We start from the raw sequence: 17,500 nt of genomic DNA on the forward strand, positions 1-17,500 counted from the left end.
AGCTCATACAAGGAGAAGACTGATCAGAGATGCAGCCAAGAGGCCCATGATCACTCTGGATGAACTGCAGAGATCTACAGCGGTGGGAGACTCTGTCCATAGGACAACAATCAGTCGTATATTACACAAATCTGGCCTTTATGGAAGAGTGGCAAGAAGAAAGCCATTTCTTAAAGATATCCATAAAAAGTGTTGTTTAAAGTTTGCCACAAGCCACCTGGGAGACACACCAAACATGTGGAAGAAGGTGCTCTGGTCAGGTGAAACCAAAATTGAACTTTTTGGCAACAATGCAAAACGTTATGTTTGGCGTAAAAGCAACACAGCTCATCACCCTGAACACACCATCCCCACTGTCAAACATGGTGGTGGCAGCATCATGGTTTGGGCCTGCTTTTCTTCAGCAGGGACAGGGAAGATGGTTAAAATTGATGGGAAGATGGATGGAGCCAAATACAGGACCATTCTGGAAGAAAACCTGATGGAGTCTGCAAAAGACCTGAGACTGGGACGGAGATTTGTCTTCCAACAAGACAATGATCCAAAACATAAAGCAAAATCTACAATGGAATGGTTCAAAAATAAACATATCCAGGTGTTAGAATGGCCAAGTCAAAGTCCAGACCTGAATCCAATCGAGAATCTGTGGAAAGAACTGAAAACTGCTGTTCGCAAATGCTCTCCATCCAACCTCACTGAGCTCGAGCTGTTTTGCAAGGAGGAATGGGAAAAAATGTCAGTCTCTCGATGTGCAAAACTGATAGAGACATACCCCAAGCGACTTACAGCTGTAATCGCAGCAAAAGGTGGCGCTACAAAGTATTAACTTAAGGGGGCTGAATAATTTTGCACGCCCAATTTTTCAGTTTTTGATATGTTAAAAAAGTTTGAAATATCCAATAAATGTCGTTCCACTTCATGATTGTGTCCCACTTGTTGTTGATTCTTCACAAAAAAATACAGTTTTATATCTTTATGTTTGAAGCCTGAAATGTGGCAAAAGGTCGCAAAGTTCAAGGGGGCCAAATACTTTAGCAAGGCACTGTAGGTAGATGGAGGAAAGACAGAGGAAAGATAGATAGATGGAGGAAATACAGAGGAAAGATAGATAGATGGAGGAAAGACAGAGGAAAGACAGAGGAAAGATAGATAGATGGAGGAAAGACAGAGGGAAGACAGAGGGAAGATAGATAGATGGAGGAAAGACAGAGGGAAGATAGATAGATGGAGGAAAGACAGAGGAAAGACAGAGGGAAGATAGATAGATGGAGGAAAGATAGATAGATGGAGGAAAGACAGAGGGAAGATAGATAGATGGAGGAAAGACAGGGAAGATAGATAGATGGAGGAAAGACAGAGGGAAGATAGATAGATGGAGGAAAGACAGATAGAGGAAAGATAGTTGGAAGGGGGGAGAGGATAAAAGGTGGATTGAAAGAGGGGAGTGAAGTGGAAAAACGGAGTGTTTGAAGGAGAGGAAGGAAAGGATGTGTCTACGATAACGCAGCTGCTACTTCAATGTGTGAATGTGTGTGTTTGTGAATCCTTCTCTTGTTCTTACTCTCTCTCTCTGGGAGTTCTTAGGTTTTTCCTGTTTTCTCAATTGAGACTCCTCTCTATCTCTCGCTCAGCCCCAACTGCCACCCCCTCTCTCTCTCTCTCCCATCACCCCTATCTCTCTCTCTCTCTCTCTCAATCCTCTCCCACCAGGGCTTGTTAAGCGGAGGGCTGATATGTCGTTCTCTCCCTGCAAATCTAATTGGAGACAGGCTTTCATTGGCATGACATGGAGATGAGTTGCCAAATCCTTTCAGACCCGCTTTAGACTGCTCACACACACACACACACACACACACACACACACACACACACACACACACACACACACACACACACACACACACACACACACACACACGCACACACACACACACACACACACACCACAGCACACATTGACGCAGCAGAGGAAGCAGCTAGCTCCGCCGACGACGCCAGGCGAAGCCACCGTGACGATCTGATATAAATCAAGCTCACAACACTTCAGAGTCTCAATAGGTTTAAATAATAGCCGCCCTCAACACTGCTCCCCATCCCAGCACATCTTATAGAAACGGGTGACATAATGTAAAGAAGGAAGCGATGGAAGCACTTTTCTGTATACTAGACTCTGCATATATTCATACATGTGTTGCAGAGTGGTTGATGTGAGGTGTTAGAGTCACTATGTTAAAGACGGGTTACTCACATGTTATGCTTCATCCCAGTACAGTACGTTACAAATCCTCAAGGAGATGCAATAGGTTACAGTGTTGTATATCTACTGAGGCTGGTTGCTGTCATCTTTATGACCAACGGGATAATGATGATAGTGATAGTGAGTCATTTAAGCTACTGTACTTTACTAGCCTCCTTTAGCTAATGTCTGCAACATGCAGCTGTGTAGCAGCAGAAGTGGTGCCACTACAACACATAATATGTACGCGTCGACTCGCGTGATTTCGCGCTGAACAATCAAACTCACATAGCACAATGCCGACAAAAGCATGTCAAAATTCAAACAATACTCTTCAGAGAGTTACAATAATAGGTATTTTTCCATCTCGAAGAAAAATGTCCTTTCTCTGCTCTCTTTTATTCATTCATCCGTTGAGCATCTCTCACATCACTCATAGGTTCCATCCATAATGGCACCCTCTATCCTATTTTGTGCACCACTTATAACCAGGGCCCATACAAGTGTTGGGCATCACATCACAGTTAGTTGGGCTAGTGAACACTGATGTGAGTGGACAGGACATGCAACTTGGTCGCTGATCAGGAACGAGACGAGTTTGACCCTGCTGGCCCTGCAGGACACTGGTTGGCACCTCGCAGACATGAGCTAATTGAGCTTTAGGACTTGGTGTGAAGAAGATAAACACGAAGAGTAAAAAAAAAAAACACTGACAGACAGTAATTCCATTAGGAGAAAAAAAAAACAAGTGAATTGATGAGGATATTAAAGAGAACATTAGAATGATTAGCTGTTATTCTATGAATAATGGAATAGGTGTCTGCTGATCCAAGTGAATGACATTTGAGAAAGAGAGAGAGAAAAGAGAGAAAGAGAGAGAGAAAAGAGAGAAAGAGAATGAAAAGAGAGAATAGAATGACCGAGGAAAAGAGCGGAAAGAAGTCTTCAAATTAAATTACATCTGTATCCGCACAGTGATGAATAATGTAGGACAGAGAGAGAATAGAGAGAGAAGTGTGTAAAGGTGTTAAGAGGAGAGATTAGGGCTCAGGATAGATTGAGAAACGTGGAGGATCAAGAGGAGTCAATGGCTGCCGTGGATTTGCGGTTGATTGACAGGAAGTTATGGGAAGGGACAAACACAGCATACATACATAAACACTCACCTTAGAAATGTATATGACCCTCAGAACATATGGAACGTAGTCAAAATAGCAACGGGTTTCAATAGAAAGCTTACAGTTTAAGGGTGCGCCTGTGATGCGTTTGTGCACAAGCATATTATTTTAACACGGTTATTTCAAGTGAAGTGTCTCCTGACTGTCAACGCTTCAGGATTAATCCCCCAACCTCCCCTATTCTACTTCCACACTTCCGTCCCCCATTGACATGGAATGTGATTACCTCATCAAAGCAGAAGCTAGGTAACGGATCAAGCCATATCTGTCCCTGTGGGGGAGATGGGAGATGTAACAGGGGGGGGAAGTGGGCTTTGATGTGGAGTGGAGCGAGTAGACCTGAGCCAGGGAGAGTTCAGCACAGCCTGCTGCATGAGTAACATGGAGCCACAACCTATGGACAGGCCCATACACACAGAGTCACATACAGAGCTGTCACATAGGCAGGCCATGCTTGCTTGCACACGAGAACATGCAGATATAGTATGGACGTCACACATATTCATTCACAAACTAACGGTATCGCTCACTCACTCACTCACTCACTCACTCACTCACTCACTCACTCACTCAATCACTGTGTACACATACGGTGGGGTCCAACGTTACACCCTTGATTAAGATTAGAAAAAATTACTATAAAAAATGAATAATTAAAATACTGTGCTGTATTGTATGCTAAAAAAAACATTATTTTATACTTATACAGTTGCTCAGAGAAAGAGATTTTGTTCAACAAGTAATCATTTTTTTGTCTCAAAAAAGTAGGGTTAAAAATGATTGACAACCCTGTTTTCAAAACCTTCAAATACCTCACCTTGGGAGGATAACGTAACTGAGCCTTTTTCTAAAATGTTTTATGAGTTGGAGAACACATTGGGAGGGATCCATACAGAATCCTTCCAGATCCTTGATATCCTTCGTCTGTGTTTTATGGGATTGTCCTCCTCAAATCAAACCACATGTTTTCAATTGGTTTCAAGTCTGGAAACTGACATAACTATTGCAAAAAGTTGATTATGTGGCCAGTTAACCATTTTATTTGTGGAATTTTATGTATGCTTGGTATTATTGTCTTCCTGGAAGAGAAATGGTCTAAGATCCCTTCCAATGTGGTCTAAGATCCCTTCCAAGACCCCTGCCTTTTTGAGAAAAAAAACTGCATCTATTTCGCTGAGCAAATGTATTAGTATAAAATAATATACTTTTCCATTTGTGTAGCATACAGTATAGCTCAGTATTTGAATTATTTATTTTATACAGTAATATTTTCTTATCTTTGTGTCAATCATTTCAAACCCCACTGTACATATGAGCAGATTCATGCAGACATCACACACACACACACACGCGTGCACGCACACACACACACACACACACACACACACACACACACACACACACACACACACACACACACACACACACACTCAGGCAGGTTTGTTTTACTATCCTTGTGGGGACCAAACAATTGATTCCCATTCAAAATCCTATTTTCCCTAACCCCTAAACCTAACCTTAAACCCTAACCACTAACCCTAATTCTAACCCTGATCCTAATTGTAACCCTAACCCTAACCGTAAACCAAACCCCTAAACCTAAAATAGCCTTTTTCCTTGTGGTGACCGGTGAGATGTCCCCACTTATCAGAATTTTCCTTGTTTTACTATCCTTGTGAGGACACACACACACACACGCACACTCACAATCTCGCTCACACTCACTCACTAGTAATCGTACACACACTCCCCCACTGACAAACTCATGGACACAAATAGACCCCTGACGTTCAGCTGATGCTGGGCGTGAGCTTTTCATACAGTTCCTCTGATGTCCCTTAGTTCCATAAATAATGCATCTCAACCATCATGTCCTCATGGGTGACTGAACAACATCGCCCCCTGGACCTCCCTTGAGTCTCCAGATGTTGTTTGTGTGTGTGACCGCCCCATGTGCTGTACGTGTACTATCCTCCTTTACATCTCATTTCCGTTTGACTGTTGACCTGACGTCCCGTTCTTCTGTCTTCCCTCTCGCTCTTCTCTCTCTTCCCCGTGTTTGCAGGACGACCACTCCATGTTTTTCCAGTTTGGCCCGTCCATAGAGCAGCAGGCCTCCATCATGCTGAAGATCATGGAGGAATACGACTGGTACATCTTCTCCATCGTCACCACCTACTACCCCGGATACCAGGACTTTGTCAACAAAGTGAGGCAGACCAGACCTGGGTTCAATCACTATTGGAAATCAGTTGAAATACACTATGTATACAAAAGTATGTGGACACCCCTACAAATTTGTGGATTTGACGATTTCAGCCACACCCAATACTGACAGGTGTATAACATAGAGCACACATCATTCCAATCTCCATTGACAAACATTGACAAACATTGGCAGTAGAATGGCTTTACTGAAGAGCTCAGTGACTTTTAACATCGCACTGTCATAGGATGCCACCTTTCCAACAAGTCAGTTCATCAAATTTCTGCCCTGCTAGTGCTGTTATTGTGATGTGGAAAAGTCTAGGAGCAACAACGGCTCAGCTGCGAAGTGGTAGGCCACACAAGCTCACAGAATGGGACCGGCGAGAGCTGAAGCGAGTAGCGCGTAAAAATCGTCTGTCCTCCGCAACACTCACTACTGAGTTCCAAAATGCCTCTGGAAGCAACGTCAGCACAAGAAGTGTTCGTCGGGAGCTTCATGAAATTAGTTTCCATGGCCGAGCAGCCGCACACAAGCCTAAGATCACTATGTGCAATGCCAAGCATCGGCTGGGGTGGTGTAAAGCTCGCCGCCATTGGACTCTGGAGCAGTGGAAACGCTTTCTCTGCAGTGATGAATCACGCTTCACCATCTGGCAGTCCGACGGATGAATCTGGATTTGGCAGATGCCAGGAGATGTGACCGGTGCCAGGATACCTGCCTGAATGTATAATGCCAACTGTAAAGTTTGGTGGAGGAGGAATAATGTTCTGGGGCTGTTTTTCATGTTTTGGGCTCCTTAGTTCCAGTGAAGAGAAATCTTAACGCTACAGCATTCAATGACAGTCTAGACGATTCTGTGCTTCCAAATTTGTGGCAACAGTTTGGGGACTGCGCTTTCCAGTTTCAGCATGACAATGGCCTGTGCACAAAGCGAGATCCATACAGAAATGTATTTTCGAGATCGGTGTGGAAGAACTTGACTGGCCTGCGCAGAGCCCTGACCTCAACCCCACCAAAAACCTTTGGAATGAATTGGAACACCGACTGCGAGCAAGGCTTAATCGCCCAACATCAGTGGCCGACCTCATTAATGCTCTTGTGCCAGAATGGAAGCAAGTCCCTGCAGCAATGTTCCAATATCTAGTGGAAAGCCTTCCTAGCAGAGTGGAGGCTGTTATAGCAGCAAAGGGGGGAGCAACTCCATATTAATGCCCATGATTTTGGAATGAGATGTTCGACGAGCGGATGTCCACATACTTTTGGTCATGTAGTGTACTTTGGCTGAGCTTGCCTGTTGCAATGAACTAAAAGAAAAGTCTCATGTTCAACCCCTTCACATCTGGCACTCCAAGCAAAGTATTTTAAAAATGGCATCCATTTTCTCCTGTTTCTATATCTTATTCATCGTTGTTCCTATGAAACCCCTATGAGAGATGCCCCACACCCAACCTGTTGTTCCTATGAAACCCCTATGAGAGATGCCCCACACCCAACCTGTTGTTCCTATGAAACCCCTATGAGAGATGCCCCGCCCCTTCACCTGTTGTTCCTATGAAACCCCTATGAGAGATGCCCCACACCCAACCTGTTGTTCCTATGAAACCCCTATGAGAGATGCCCCACGCCAAACCTTAAAGCTCAAGTACAACTCTGAACTGGCACACTACTACACCTGCACAGCTAAACCCAAGAGAGGAGCCAGAAGACTGCCAGACAGACAAACAAACTGTTTACTTTTCAAGTGGTGTTTCTTGTGTGGATATTGGAACAGAACGTCAATACTTTTCTTTCCTCCCTCCCTCCCTCCCTCCCTCCCTCCCTCCCTCCCTCCCTCCCTCCCTCCCTCCCTCCCTCCCTCCCTCCTCTTCTGTTCCTCATCCTCCCTCACTCTTCTACCTCCTCCTCTCTTCTTCCTTCTCCTCCCTCTCTCCTCTCCCCCACCCCTCTTTCCCTCTCCCCCACCATAGATCCGGAGCACCATAGAGAACAGTTTTGTGGGCTGGGAGCTAGAAGAAGTCCTCCTGTTGGACATGTCTGTGGATGACGGAGACGCTAAGATCCAGAACCAGATGAAGAAGCTGCAGAGCCCTGTCTACCTGCTTTACTGCACCAAGGAGGAGGCCTACACCATCTTTGAGGTGGCAAACTCTGTGGGACTGACGGGATACGGGTACACCTGGATCGTACCGTCGCTAGTGGCCGGCGACGCCGATAATGTCCCCGCCGTGTTTCCCACAGGTAGTTTTACTGGATGGGGTTAGAATGGGGGTCAGGAGAAGGGTAAAAGGTTAAGGTGCATACTGATCTAGGAGCAGTTTATTCCCCCCAGCTTTTAAACCTTTTAAAAACGGAAAATACAAAACTGATCTTAGATCAGCATCTCTGGGAAACTTCATCCCACTCTGGGTGAGCTCAGCTGTAAAGGGTGTTGGATTTTGGGATTACAAACAAGTTTTTAATTCATGTGACACCTCTGTTATTTGAGATGGCTCTCTTAACCTCTCTCTCCACCTCCCACCTTTTCACCCCTCATCCTTTCACATCTTCCCCTACCCCCCAATTTTCTTCTCTTTTTCCCTCTCTCCTGTTCCCTCTCTCTCTCTCTCTCTCTCTCTCTCTCTCTCTCTCTCTCCTTCTCTCAGGGCTTATTTCGGTGTCGTATGATGAATGGGACTACAGTTTGGAGGCTCGGGTGCGGGATGCAGTGGCTGTCATCGCCATGGCGACCTCCACCATGATGCTGGACCGGGGGCAACACACGCTGCTCAAGTCAGGCTGCAACGAGACCCCTAACAAGAAGGGCTCCAAACAAAGCAACTCCAATGAAGTGCTCAAGTGAGTGCCCTAGATGTGGGGGTAGAAACATAGAGTGTAGTATGGTAGAGACTATAAGGGCGCTGCTGACCTGCAAAACGACTAACCATCATCTAAAACGGACACTTACCTTAACCAAACCCTTAACCCTGACCCTAACCAAATGTTAGCCAATTCTGAAATGAAATATCCGTTTTTCTGTCTGGAGTGTCCGTATAGCCTTTTCCGTATAGTACACACACACCTAGACACACATACAATACCCATGCACGTACACACTCTCACACACATACACAAACTCGCACACACACACACACACAGACCTTTGAGGAACATTGTCCTCTGTTTAGTCATCCCAGCAGAACCTGAAGAGGTGGATATGTACAGTCTTTTACAACAGCCTTCGTCTTATCTTACCATTAACCACAATAATCATGAAAGAAAACATATTTTTCTTTCTTCATTTACTTGTTTTGTTATCTGACGCATTACAGTACAGAACATTACAGTACACTCAGTACATGAATAATTAATCTCCATTTAACTTCATAGGGCTTTGCTTTTAGTGCCTGCATTGTTCATAGATTCTGTGACTAATTGAATGCTTGGGGACAAACGGATTAAATTAAAAGAGGTCCAAAGAACAGTAGGAGGTTAGGAGGTGTGTGTGTGTGTGTGTGTGTGTGTGTGTGTGTGTGTGTGTGTGTGTGTGTGTGTGTGTGTGTGTGTGTGTGTGTGTGTGTGTGTGTGTGTGTGTGTGAGAGTGAGAGTGAGTGAGTGAGTGAGTGAGTGAGTGAGTGAGTGAGAGAGAGATAAGCAACCTGGGTGGAGTATAACATTTTTGGGATGTTTATTTGTTTTCTTATCAGATGCAGTTATGCGTACACACGTCCCTCAACGCAACTTCCAAACAACAGGAATAAAATAACACAAACCCATGAATATTTCAATCCCCAACGGAGTTCCTTCTCTGTCACTGAGACCCAGAGTTGGTAGTTAGGGCCTGGCATTCAATCTTCCTCCTGGAGTACACCTGGGACCCTTGTCAAAATACACACACACACACACACACACACACACACACACACACACACACACACACACACACACACACACACACACACACACACACACACACACACACACACACACACACACACACACACACACACACACACACACACACACACACCTATGACCCTGGGGTGTTTCTACCCTAACCAACCAACCTCATCCCTTCATCTCAGGGCTGAGCGGAGGTACAGATTGAGAGGTGATGGTGACCCTAATGCCTCCCCTAACTCCTGGAAAACCTGCCCCCACCACCCCCTCAACCCCCCCAACCCCCCAGTAACAGACATTATGCCCTGTAGGCCCTATGTGCGTGACTCGGGAACGTGGTGGATCCATGCCACCGGAGGATAGATAGTGTAATGCTAGATTTGCATGCCATGCTGTCAGACAGTGATGGACTACAGCAGGGGGGGCTCAGTGACTCACACTCTCTGTTTGGGGAGGAAGTGTGGTGTTGTGTCTATGTCTGTGTGTATGTCTGTGTCTGTCTGTGTGTGCATGTGAGCGCGTGCGTGCCTGTGCATCACATTCTCTGCTTGTTTTGGGGGGCAGGTTGACCTCATGGGGATATAGCCTCTGACTGGAGGGTTCTCTCGTGTGACTCCCTCCATGCCACTGAGGAGAGGACAGAACAGGAGGTCTTGTGTAATGAGAAAATGTGCTGGAAGTAGTTTTGGATGATGAGCTGCTATGGGGCTTATTGGTGTGTATGGCTAGGGAGGCAGAGAGAGGGGAGAGGTGTGGGATGAGAAGAAGTGTGTATGTGTGTACATGTGGGGGAGGGGGGGAAGTGTGTAATTTTCTCTTACGCATACAGTACCAGTCAAAAGTTTGGACACACTTACTCATTCAAGGGTTCTTCTTTATTTTTTTTTACTATTTTCTACATTGTATATAACAACAAAGACATCAAAACTATGAAATAACACATCGAATCATGCAGTGACCAAAAAAAGTGTTAAAGAAATCAAAATATATTAAATATTTTAGATTGTTCAAAGTTGCCACCCTTTGCCTTGATGACAACTTCGTACACTCTTGGCATCTCTCAACCATCTTCACCTGGAATGCTTTTCCAACAGTCTTGAAGGAGTTCCCACATGTGCTGAGCACTTGTAGGCTGCTTTTCCTTCACTCTGTGGTCCAACTCACCCCAAACCATCTCAATTGGGTTGAGGTCGGGTGATTGTGGAGGCCTGGTCATCTGATGCAGCACTCTATCACTCTTCTTCTTGGTCAAATACCCCTTACACAGCCTTGAGGTGTGTTGGGTCATTGTCCTGTTGAAAACAAATGATAGTCCCACTAAGTGCAAACCAGATGGGATGGCGTATCGCTGTGGAATGCTGTGGTAGCCATGCTGGTTAAGAGTGCCTTGAATTCTAAATAATTCGCAGACAGTGTCACCATCAAAGCACCACCATCACACCTCCTCCTCCTCCATGCTTCACGGTGGGAACCATACATGCGGAGTTCATCCGTTCACCTACTCTGCGTCTCATGAAGACACAGCGGTTGGAACCAAAATCATAAAATTTCAGTCCTAAGGACAGATTTCCACCAGGCTAATGTCCATTGCTCATGTTTTTTTGGCCCAAGCAAGTCTCTTCTTATTGTTGTTGTCCTTTAGTTGTGGTTTCTTTGCAGAAATTCGATCATAAAGGCCTGATTCACACCAACTCATCTGAACAGTTGATGTTGAGATGTGTCTGTTACTTGAACTCGGTGAAGCATTTATTTGGGCTGCAATTTCTGAGACTGTTAACTGTAATGAACTTGTCTCTGCAGCAGAGGTAACTCTTGGTTTTCCTTTCCTGTAGCGGTCTTAATGAGAGCCAGTTTCATCATAGCACTTGATGGTTTTTGCGACTGCACTTGAAGAAACTTAAAAATTTTGTGAAGTTTTCCACATTGACTGACAATCATCTCTTAAAGCAATGATGGACTGTCATTTCTCTTTGCTCTTTTGAGCTGTTCTTGCCATAATATGGACTTGGTATTTTACTGTACATGGCTATCTTCTGTGTACCACCCCTACCTTGTCACAACACAACTGATTGGCTCAAACACAAACCTGGCCCGTTTCCTGTTGCTCAGGGAAACATATCTTCCCAGAATTCTCAACGTGCGTGTGGATCTACTTTCCGGGGGGGGGATCACAGAATTCATGTAGAGCTCTGAAACCTGCCTTAACGGATTCGTCTGAACACATTGCAACTGGATCTATAACTTCTTTGAAAAAAAAAAAAAATCTTTAACCATCACCAAACAGACATTGAATTATTTCTCATAAATTACGATAGATAAATGGCTGGTTCTTTTTTTCCTTACACGTATAGGTTTTTGTACTTTGATGTGAAGTGGTCAAATTAGCTCTGGATTACCGTTTTTGAACTTTAATCCCAGAAAATGGGCCTCAACTCAAAAAGCATTGAGGCCTCAACGTTATCTTGTTTCTGGGCTAAAAGCCCATTTGGCCAAACCTGTGCTCACCAAGTTTCATCTTCGAAGTCTTTTCCTTTTAGGAGAAATGCCCATGTCCATTTGGTGATGTTTTGTTCATTTGCAATAAGCAGCCAGTCGCTATCTGGTGAAATTTTCCAGTACAGCGGAAAAATGGCCAAAAATGTAAAATGTTCTAAAACGGAAACGAAATGTCCGAGAGACTTTATTCGATGACTTTCCGGAAGACCGAGCCCTGGGGCACGACCTGAGGTCATCAGCCTATTTTAATAACACTCACGGACGTGTTGTAAGGGACCGTACATTTGCAATATGGAGATTCTCATCAACCATATGGGTAATCCCACTCGTGTCCTTTATGTAGTTTAGGGGCTCGTAAGTAAGCATTTCACTGTAAGGTCTACACTTGTTGTATTTGGTGCATGTGACTAATACAATTTGATTTGATCTTGATTTGATCTATATGGGGCTCTGACATCTCAGGCCTCATGGGGCTCTGACATCTCAGGCCTCATGAGGCTCTGACAGTTCAGGCTTCTCGGGTAAGTATTCGGGAAAAGGTGGCTTCTAAAACCCCTTTTTGGAGCCGGTGGAACCTGTGTTGTGCTTGGTCTACCGTGGGCCTCCTAGTTTGGTACACTCTTAGCCGGCTTCGGGTGTGATTGTATGTCCACATAGTATGTTATACCAAGTGACCGACTGAAAATAAACGTGCAGTTATGAATATAACTACTGTTCCCTGAAGGAGGGAACTAGGCATAACGTATTTTGCCCCCACGCTGTCTAGGGGTTTGGGCTTGCTGAAGAGCAGTACTGAATTGAGTAAATTAATGCGAGCCCTGGGTGTGATTGGCTCTTTGGGTGTGATTTCAGTTCTTCAGGTGAATATGACTGGTCATTGACTCTCCATAGTATGTTATACCTCGTCCCTCCTTCAGGGAACAGTAGTTATAGTCATAACTGTATGTTTCCTTTCCGTCGGTCACTCAGTATAACATATTACATCCTTTCAAGTGAGCTTTGTGAGGATCGACGCAGGAGATGAGAAGCAGGAATAGGGAGTGAAGGTTTAATATAGACAGACAAGCAATTGAACAAGAACACCATCTGGACATAAACACAACGCGACAAACAATGCTACTACAGGGAACAACACAGAGGAGCAGACGTATATGCAGGGGCAATCAACAAAGTGAGGGAGTCCAGGTGAGTCCAATAAGCGCTGCTGCGCGTAATGATGGTGACTGGTGCATGTAAAGAAGGGTAGCCTGGCGCCCTCGAGCACCAGGGAGGGGGAGCGGGAGCAGGCGTGATAGAACCCCCCCCCCCCTCTCTAGGGGCGCCAGCGTCCCACCCGGGCGAGCTGGATGGGCCGGCTGAGGCGTAACAGCCTGACAATCCCGCTGCGGTGTAGAAGCCCTATGGGCCAGCTGAAGCATGATGTGGGATGGGAACCTGCCAAGCCAACCGTGGCAAGGAAACCTCTCGAGCCAGCTTGGGCGTGACAGCCCGAAGAGCCAGCTTAGGCACCCCTGCTTCCATCAGCGGTGGAATCCAAGCCTGACGTCACCAACAAAACAAGAAAACTCATGAGCCGGCCGAGGCATCCCCAGGTTCCATCGGCGACGGCCCCCAGGTCCAACGTCACCAACAAAATCCAACCCTAAAAAACTCCCTGATGCTTCTTGTAATGGTGTCCACGTTCTGTAAGGATCGACGCAGGAGATGAGAAGCAGGTACAGGGAGTGAAGGTTTAGTAACTGACGGACATGAAACAGAACAGGAACAGCGTCTGGACAGGAACACATAACAACAATGAATGCAGACACAGGGAACACCACCGAGGAACAGACAGATATACAGGGGGTAATCAACAACGTGAAAGAGTCCAGGTGAGTCCAATGAGCGCTGCTGCGCGTAATGATGGTGACTGGTGCGTGTAAAGAAGGGTAGCCTGGTGCCCTCGAGCACCAGGGAGGGGGAGCGGGAGCAGGCGTGACAACCTTAGTATCTAGATATTGTGTTTCTATTCCTGTGCTCTACACACACACACACACACACACACACACACACAGACACACACGCGCGCGCGCACGAACACACAACACACAAAACACAACACACACATCTCTGTACCACACTCTACTGTAAAGTATGTGGTGCCCACGGTGGTCTAACACTCCTGCAGGTCTCTCATGCGTGTAGTACGTCTGGCATGTTTTTCTCATCCTATTTCACCGATAAAGTGGTTTTACCTCAGGCTGATTCAGGCAAAGACTTCATCATAGACGCTCTAAATGGCTGCCACACACACACACACACACACATACACACACCTGGGACCCTGCCATTGAGGGCGGCTGTGGTGTTTCCACCCTAACCAACCAATCTCATCTCTTCATCTCAGGGCTGAGTGGAGGTAAAGAATGAGAGAATACATAATTTTGTTGGCTAATATATCATTGTCTTTTTTATTGGGGTAGAGATGTATTTAGTGGACTATTTCATTGTGCTTTTGGGCTATTGAGTTCAAATGTCCTCTCCTTTTGACAGAACCCTATAGAACTGGATGAGAGAACCCATCCCTATCTTTCTGTCTCTCGCTTTTGTGGTTTCGCTTTTGTGGTTTCTATCTTTCCTTTTTAATTTTCACTCTATGTTACCCTTTATCACCTTTTCAGTCTCTCTCTTTGTCCGTTTCCTCTACCTCGTTCCCATTTTGCAATCTCTCTTTCTCTCTCATTCACTCTCGTTTCCTCCCCCGTTCTTTCTGCTTCTCATTATCAGCACCGTTCGCTCCTCTGCTCTGATGCAGTCCATTCCTGCCAAAAAGCTCTTTCAATTAGCTGAAGTTGAATCGGAAGGCCCTCCATTCCACTCCTCTCTCTCCCTCTAGAAAGCATTGTGTGTGTGGAAGGCAGCCGCCAGCACCTCCTCTTCCCTGAAACTCTCCCTATCAGACTAGTTATCTCCTATCTTTCAACTCTACTACACACGGCTACTCTGTCTTTGTTTCTCTCTCTGTCTTTCTCAATTCAGTTCAATTCAAAGGGCTTTATTGGCATGGGAAACATATGTCTCTCGCTCTCTCTCTGTCGCTCTGTCTCCCTCTCTCTCTGCCTCTCTCATAACCTCTTTCTGTTTCCCTCTCTCTGTCTCGGTCTCTCACAACTTCTCTCTCTCCCCCTTTCTGCTCTCTCTCCTTCTCCAAACAATTAGTCCATATTTACTATATAGACGCGAAGTATCATTCATACGGTATATAAACATGAATTAATGTCTCTCTGTGTCTCTCTTATTAATGACTCATTCATATACCACGAGCCATTGGAACAACCAATCGGTAGTCCACACAGTCCCTTAATTATTGAAATGCTCAGTCTGTCGGATCAATGCTCACAGATCCATAACCTTGGCATGTTGACAATATGTTGTTTGTGTGAGGCAATTCATTTAGAGTACGCCATTGTTCACAATATCTAATACGCGAGTAGGGGACGCATCTTGATAACGCTGCATGTCAACACATTGTGTGCTGTTGTTCATCATTCAAGTGGACATGTTGACAAATAGCCGCGTGGAGTCTTTCAGTACCTTAGCCAGTTTCTTGAAGCCTCACAAATAGCTTCAGGTACTATGGGTTGTGTTCATTAGGAAGATAATGGAGTGAAACGGGGAGGTACTTCTGAAACATTTCCTATAAAGAAAACGTTTGTGTTCTGTTGCAAAACGTTTCTCTACTGCGTGCCCTACTACTGACCACGACCCAGCTGAAGCTACAGTATTTCTATCCCCTTGATAGGAAGATACCAACCTGTAAAACATGAGAGAGTCGTGTCTCCCCATACAACCTGAAGGAAGAGTCCGTTGGTGTCCGGGGCGGATATGATAAGCCCCGTCTCACAAAGTGTCCCAAATGGCACCCTATTCATTTGACATCTGACCAGAGCCCTGGTCAAATGTAGTGCACTACTGCATGTAGGGAATAGGATGCCGTTTGGTAGGCAAGAGAGTCTTCCTCCAAATCCACTCGGCTACCCAGGAATGACATGTCTGTCCGTCAATCCTTTGTCTGCGCCCCAAATGGTACTCTGTTCTCTATATAGTGCACTACTTTAGACCAGAGGCCTATGGGAAGATTGTGCTATTTGGGATGGAGACTCTCACAGCGCGACTCTCCACACCACCGGATCGTGTGAACAAGTTGTGGGCTCACTTTAAAGCAGACACGTTTTGGCTGCTTCACAGAGACGCTTTCAGAGTGTGATACTGATCAGATATTGTCAGTCTGTCTGAGTTACTGTATAGGCTACGTGTTTATTTCCTTAGTCGCAGTATAACTTTACCTCTCTCTCTGTCTCTCTCTCTGTCTCTCTCTCTGTCTCTCTCTCTGTCTCTCTCTCTCTGTCTCGCTCTCTGTCTCTCTCTCTGTCTCTCTCTCTCTGTCTCTCTCTCTGTCTCTCTCTCTGTCTCTCTCTCTGTCTCTCTCTCTCTGTCTCTCTCTCTGTCTCTCTCTCTGTCTCTCTCTCTGTCTCTCTCTCTGTCTCTCTCTCTCTGTCTCTCTCTCGCTGTCTCTCTCTCCCTGTCTCTCTCTCGCTGTCTCTCTCTCTCTCTCTCTCTCTCTCTCTCTCTCTCTGTCTCTCTCTCTGTCTCTGTGTCTCTTTCTCTCTTTCTCTCGCTCTTTCTCTCTCTCTCTCGCTCTCTCTCTCTGTCTCTCTCAATTCAATTCAATTCAATTCAAGGGCTTTATTGGCATGGGAAACATGTGTTAACATTGCCAAAGCAAGTGAGGTAGACAACATACAAAGTGAATATATAAAGTGAAAAACAACAAAAATTAACAGTAAACATTACACATACAGAGGTTTCAAAACAGTAAAGACATTACAAATGTCATATTATATATATATATACAGTGTTTTAACAATGTACAAATGGTTAAAGGACACAAGATAAAATAAATAAGCATAAATATGGGTTGTATTTACAATGGTGTGTGTTCTTCACTGGTTGCCCTTTTCTCGTGGCAACAGGTCACAAATCTTGCTGCTGTGATGGCACACTGTGGTAGTTCACCCAATAGATATGGGAGTTTATCAAAATTGGATTTGTTTTCGAATTCTTTGTGGATCTGTGTAATCTGAGGGAAATATGTCTCTCTAATATGGTCATACATTGGGCAGGAGGTTAGGAAGTGCAGCTCAGTTTCCACCTCATTTTGTGGGCAGTGAGCACATAGCCTGTCTTCTCTTGAGAGCCATGTCTGCCTACGGCGGCCTTTCTCAATAGCAAGGCTATGCTCACTGAGTCTGTACATAGTCAAAGCTTTCCTTAATTTTGGGTCAGTCACAGTGGTCAGGTATTCTGCCGCTGTGTACTCTCTGTTTAGGGCCAAATAGCATTCTAGTTTGCTCTGTTTTTTTGTTAATTCTTTCCAATGTGTCAAGTAATTATCTTTTTGTTTTCTCATGATTTGGTTGGGTCTAATTGTGCTGTTGTCCTGGGGCTCTGTAGGGTGTGTTTGTG

The 17,500-nt window shown here is 45.2% G+C and overlaps 1 protein-coding gene across 1 annotated transcript in view; it reads left to right on the forward strand.

Annotated features, from left to right (window-relative positions):
• The window catches only part of LOC139369571 (glutamate receptor ionotropic, NMDA 2B-like), a 103,488-nt gene that overhangs the window by 30,221 nt on the left and 55,767 nt on the right, over positions 1-17,500 (forward strand). The window contains exons 2-4 of the mRNA XM_071108821.1: positions 5,480-5,623; positions 7,591-7,861; positions 8,266-8,458. Coding sequence (XP_070964922.1) covers positions 5,480-5,623; positions 7,591-7,861; positions 8,266-8,458 — 608 coding nt within the window. The remainder of the gene's footprint in view (positions 1-5,479; positions 5,624-7,590; positions 7,862-8,265; positions 8,459-17,500) is intronic.

This window comes from Oncorhynchus clarkii, chromosome 17 (genome assembly GCF_045791955.1).
Source record: "Oncorhynchus clarkii lewisi isolate Uvic-CL-2024 chromosome 17, UVic_Ocla_1.0, whole genome shotgun sequence".
In the NCBI taxonomy this organism is placed as follows: domain Eukaryota; kingdom Metazoa; phylum Chordata; class Actinopteri; order Salmoniformes; family Salmonidae; genus Oncorhynchus; species Oncorhynchus clarkii.